General features: G+C 44.1%; 1 protein-coding gene across 1 annotated transcript; it reads right to left on the bottom strand.

Annotated features, from left to right (window-relative positions):
- Positions 1–2,743: 2,743 nt before the first annotated feature.
- LOC130387752 (uncharacterized) lies at positions 2,744–3,955 on the bottom strand (the record flags this gene model as incomplete). Its single annotated transcript, XM_056597003.1, has 1 exon — positions 2,744–3,955. A coding segment is annotated over one exon (897 nt), but the record flags the coding sequence as incomplete, so codon positions are not given.
- Between the last annotated feature and the right edge of the window lie 1,510 nt (positions 3,956–5,465).

Below are 5,465 nucleotides of genomic sequence, written 5' to 3' on the forward strand. Positions count from 1 at the left end.
ATGTGCATCTCCTCACTTCTCCCTCCAGCTTATCTGAGCAGGGTTTTTATTGTAAAATAATCTATCAAATGAACCTTTATTCTCAGTTATTTGACTGATGCCTATTGATGAGGCAATATGTTGAAGAAGGGATGACACACGATCGGCATGACATGTTTCATGGATTTAAGGTCCTGGAACTTTCTTCCTTGATTTGCAGAGCATATGGAAACATTATCCATGCCATCGGCTCTTTTGGCACCTGTATCCTCTGTGGCAGTGCTTCCCATGCAGTGTTCTCTGAAAAGGATAGCTTGAAATGCACCTTGCCATCGCTGCTAAACTGAAGAGCCTGCAGATCATGCACAGTCGGATCTCCAGCTTCTTGCCTGGTCTGATGCTCAAGAAGTAAGAATCATTCAGACTCAGGAATTCATCATGCTTGAGCACCTTGACATGGTAGGGTTGATTGTCGGATTCTTGCCGTCTGGATTTGATTACATAGTCTCTGTGGGTGAAGATATCCACGACCATTTGCGTTCAATGGTAATGCATGCTGTCACACTCCATTTGTGTGTGCACTGCAACAAGGTATTCTGTGTTAGTAGTACCCCGTGTTTCCTGGCAAGCTCAGAGTCTGCATTTGCCACAGTTCCATTTCTGTTCTGATAACCACAGCCATCACTCCACACAATTATCTCCTTTATTCTAGATGGTCTTTGATCACACCTTCAAAATGGCGATATTGTAAATGTGTGAAAACCTCACTATTCAGGCCACCCTCTGATTCGTCCCAAGTCAGTGGAGGCTTCTTCATTGAGGAGAGGAGGAAGATCCTCCTTAACATTGCTGAGAAAAAAAATGTAGATTGCCCAGACTACTGTAATGAATTAATGTCCTTAAATATGACCACTTTAATGCCTTTGAATATATAATGTTTGTTTCCCTGGGTAAAGGGACATTAGCACCCCCCATCGCCTTTTGACAATTACTTCAGGGAGGAAGGTCCTCCCTCAGCCTCCGTTGACTCCCATTCATTTCCCAGAAAGTACTGGTGGGCGGTGATTAACATGGGTTTCAATGGGAGAGAGTGGGTGTGACCTTACAGGCGTCTGATTCGCGCAAAAATCTAGTTGCGCTGCGCTATGAACCATAAGCAGGATCCCTGGCTGGTGAGCAGTGTGCCAGATTGGGCAGATATCCCACCCAATTGGGCTACTTTTAACCACGTTAGGCTGGGGAAATTATCATTGGGCGGGATATTTGCCCAATCTGGCAACGCTGTCGATAACAAACCCGCTCTGCCTGCATTGCCGCTCATGAGAGGCAAAGCAGGTGAAATCATCTGAAGGATAACGAAATTCTAACATTTGCAAATAAAGTGTACAATGGAAACATTGGAAACAGAGGTCATTGTTCATGTTTAATTACACAAAGCATTCCATTCATTGAGTTACAGTGCTAAGTTAGCGACCAAAGAAAAATGTAGACCACAATCGAGATCACCAAAAGTAATGGCAACGTCAGTGTTGTGGGTGCTACATGGCTTGCTAGGTACTCATGGCTTACTGGAAGCATTACTACCAATCGAGTGTATTGCTGGCCCTGTTTGCTAATGAATAATGGCAAATCTCCAGCGTGGGCTGTTCATGGTTTCCCTGACGTGAAAAATCTTGATAGGGCAACCAAACGCCACGACTAGTGTCAAGTTCACGTTGGTGCTGCTATGCGACTTTCCTTGCTAGGCACCATGCCTATAGATCAGGTTGAATCTAGAATAATGTTCTCGTTCTTTTACTAGTTTGTTACTCTGACCGTTCTGTTTGATATTGTGGAAATTGTGTGGAAAGGGTGAATGATTCAGAGCATGTTGCATTTTAAATGGCATCACTTTTGGTCAGTCTTTTCTTAAAACAATTGTTACTGAAAATAAACATAGCTATATTACAACCAATAACTTCAGTCATTTTTGGGCAAAAATAGGCCCAGATTTTTTTATTTACTTTTACAAATCAAGAGTAGGCCTGATTTGAAAATTGGGCTTTGCATCCTTTCCTTCTGCCCTTGTAGTCCATTTCAAAGACATGCTGCCCACCAGCTTTCAAATTACAGTGATGCCACTGGTGGCTTTGTATCAAATTTATTCACATAACTATCCCTCCATACTATTTTGTAGTTCACCAAAACACCCTGAAACAACTTGAGTCTCACATTCTTATGCCACCATACACAAACAGTGCAAGCAGGCCAATGGCAACCAAGCGCGCAGTCCTTCCTCCCTCACTTTAAAAACTACCAGCCGCCACTGTCCCAAGTATAGCAGTAGCCTTCCTTTGATTCCAAGTTGAAGAGGGTAAAGTTATGGATCTGTGGTTTCGTTTTGTAATAAATGCTGCTGGCTTGGGTTTTTGGAGACAGCAGCACGGCTTGCAAATCCATTGTCAAAACGGACTGCTCATTGTTTGCAGAATCCTTGTCGCGGGATTTCTCTTGCCTCCCTTCATCTTTCTTGGCGACATGTGCATCATACTCAACCTTACTGATATTCCCATGCTTGAATGAAACACAAACATCACACTGATCTTTTCACGGTATGAATACGGAATAGTTTTCTTCATGGAACACATCTGTGAAATGTCGTATCCCAACCGCCCTCACTTCAATTCAATTCAATTTTATTTGTGTAGCCCTTAATCACCCTTACAGTCTCAAAGGGCTTAACAGGCCAAATATTTGTGACACCCCCCTTTACCCATGCCAAGAAAAAACTCCCTTGAATCAGCAAGGAAGAAATCTTGAGAAGAAACGCAGTGTAGGGGATCCCTTCTTCCAGGGATGGTCAGGAGTGCAATGGGTGCCACAAATGGCATACAGGTAAATACATGTACATCATATTAAAATGGTGATGGGGTTCTGGCCGGTTATCCATGAGGAGAGTCCAGGCATCCAGTCCAGCACCCGCAGCACGCTACAACTGACAGAATAGTGAATTAGAACGGAAAAGTACATAGTGGGAATGTATAATGTAATAAGAAAAGCACAAGCAAACAGAGTAGTCTTCACTACGCATCTGTTGTTTTCACACTCCAAATGCAAGATTGTAGAGGTGCGTTTTGAGCTTCCCTTTGAATAGCTCCACAGAGTCAGCTTCCCTGATCACTGATGGCAGCCTATTCCATAAAAAGGGGGCTCGATAGGCAAATGCTCTCTGTCCAGCCGATTTCTTTTTAACCTTCGGCAATGAAAGAAGGCCGTCTCCCGAAGACCGGAGAGACCGAGAAGGACTATAAGGAATAATCAGGTCCTTCAGGTACAATGGAGATAGTCCAGGCAAGGCTTTATAGGTTAGCAATAGCACCTTAAAGTCTGCTCTGAAAGTTATTGGTAGCCAATGTAAAGAGGCGAGAATAGGTGTAATATGATCAAACTTTCTCGTTCTGGTCAGCAATCTAGCTGCCGCATTGTGTACCAGCTGTAGACTCTTTGTAGTAGAGTTCGGTAATCCCGAGAACAGTGCATTGCAATAGTCCAGTCTTGACGAGACAAACGCATGAATCAGTGTCTCTGCATCCACTACAGATAACATTGATCTGATTCTTGCAATGTTTCTCAAATGGAAAAAGGCAATTCTAGTTATACTTCTTATATGCTGATCAAAGCATAGTTGAGGGTCAAACAAGACACCAAGATTTCTGACGGATGCACTCTGTGGGATGGCGAAGCCATCCAACCACAGAGAGACATCCTCAAACTTTTCCCGGTCCCGCTTCGAGCCGATAATCATCAGCTCTGTCTTCCCAGTATTAAGCTGTAGGAAGTTTTGTGACATCCAGCCCTTCACAGCAGCCAAACAGGACTCAACCGTTTGAATCTGGGCAGAATCCCCGGAATCTACAGGAATGTAGAGCTGGGTGTCATCCGCATAGCAATGGAAACTAATTCCGAAGCCGCGGATAACGTCACCAAGGGGAAGCATATAAATTGCAAAAAGCAATGGACCAAGAACCGACCCTTGTGGTACGCCAAAGCGCAATTTTACAATGCTTCGATTCTGCACCCTCATGAAGCACAAATTGGGTTCTATCTGTGAGGTACGATTCAAGCCAACCAAGAGCCGTACCCCCGAAACCAACATAGTGTTCAAGACGGTGAAGAAGAGTGCTATGGTCAATCGTATCAAACGCAGCGCTCAGATCCAACATCACAAGCATTGTGCTTGTGTTTTTATCCAAAGCAAGAAGGATGTCATTTACAACTCTTGTAATAGCAGTTTCAGTTGAGTGGAAATTCCTGAACCCCGACTGGAAAGGTTCGAAGAGATTATTCCTCGTCAAATAATCAACAATTTGCTTTGCTACAATCCTTTCCTGTACCTAAGACAAGAAGGGCAGATTCGATATAGGCCGATAGTTCCTGACTAATTCAGGATCTAGGCCAGGCTTTTTGAGTAGCGGTTTTAACACCGCAGCCTTGAAATTGGAAGGAACAATTCCTGTTGAAACGAAAGATTCATAAGCAAGAGGATAACAGGCCCCACCGTTGGAAAAAGTTCCTTAAGAACCCTAGAAGGGAGCGGATCCAACATACAAGTTGTTGGCTTTGAGGCCTTTATCACCCTTTCAAGTTCCACCAAGGAAATCGCCTTAAACTCCAAAAGAGTTGCGTCAGAGTTCACCATCCTACTTGGCAGAACCCCATCCTGCCCCACAGGATGTGTAGGGGCAGGATGCTGCACTTCAGCAGTTGCAGCTGTCTGTACATATTCTCTATGTAGTTGGGAGAGGGTTTTGCCAGGGTGAAGGAACTTCTTGTTTTTGTAGGTTGAAGTGCTTCTACAGTAGTGTGGATCAACAATGGGCAGGTCCTTCAACCAGTCCTTAAGGAAATCTGTGACACAAGTTTCCAGCTTTGCATTCTTACCACTCTTAGGTCTGGATTTAGACGGTGGGGCTGCTGCTTGTTCTGCATGGTTGATGGTGTCTTTGTTTAGCCAGTGTGTAATGGTTCTTTCAGGGACACCCATTGTAGAGCAAAAAAGAGACTTGCACACCTTACAACTGCTTTCATCCTAAAGTTTCAGTTGGTAGGAAAATGATACACTGCGTCGGGATCCTCCAGCAACTTTCCTTTGCTTTATGACAGCCTTTGTGACCAAAGCGGTGATGTATAACTGACGTTCTTCCCAGGTGTTCATTGACCAAACTTTCTGAAATATTCACTGCCGCTGCTCTTCTGTAATGGATTGGCAGCCTTGAGTTGGGATTCGTTGACAGAACTTCGAGTTACAGGGAGAACCCATAGCCTTTGCACTTCATTCTTTGCCACCTTTGAGGTTGTATGGCATTCCTTTGAGACGATTCTCCTTGGATTCATTTTGCTCCCATGTTCCTGGACTGAGGCGTTTATTTATTTTCCTTTGGACAGTATTGTTGAGGCTGTTTTCATTTTCAGGGGAGGGGACTCATCAACGGATGGTTTATAGTGGA

The sequence above is a fragment of the Gadus chalcogrammus genome, chromosome 8 (assembly GCF_026213295.1).
Source record: "Gadus chalcogrammus isolate NIFS_2021 chromosome 8, NIFS_Gcha_1.0, whole genome shotgun sequence".
Lineage (NCBI taxonomy): Eukaryota > Metazoa > Chordata > Actinopteri > Gadiformes > Gadidae > Gadus > Gadus chalcogrammus.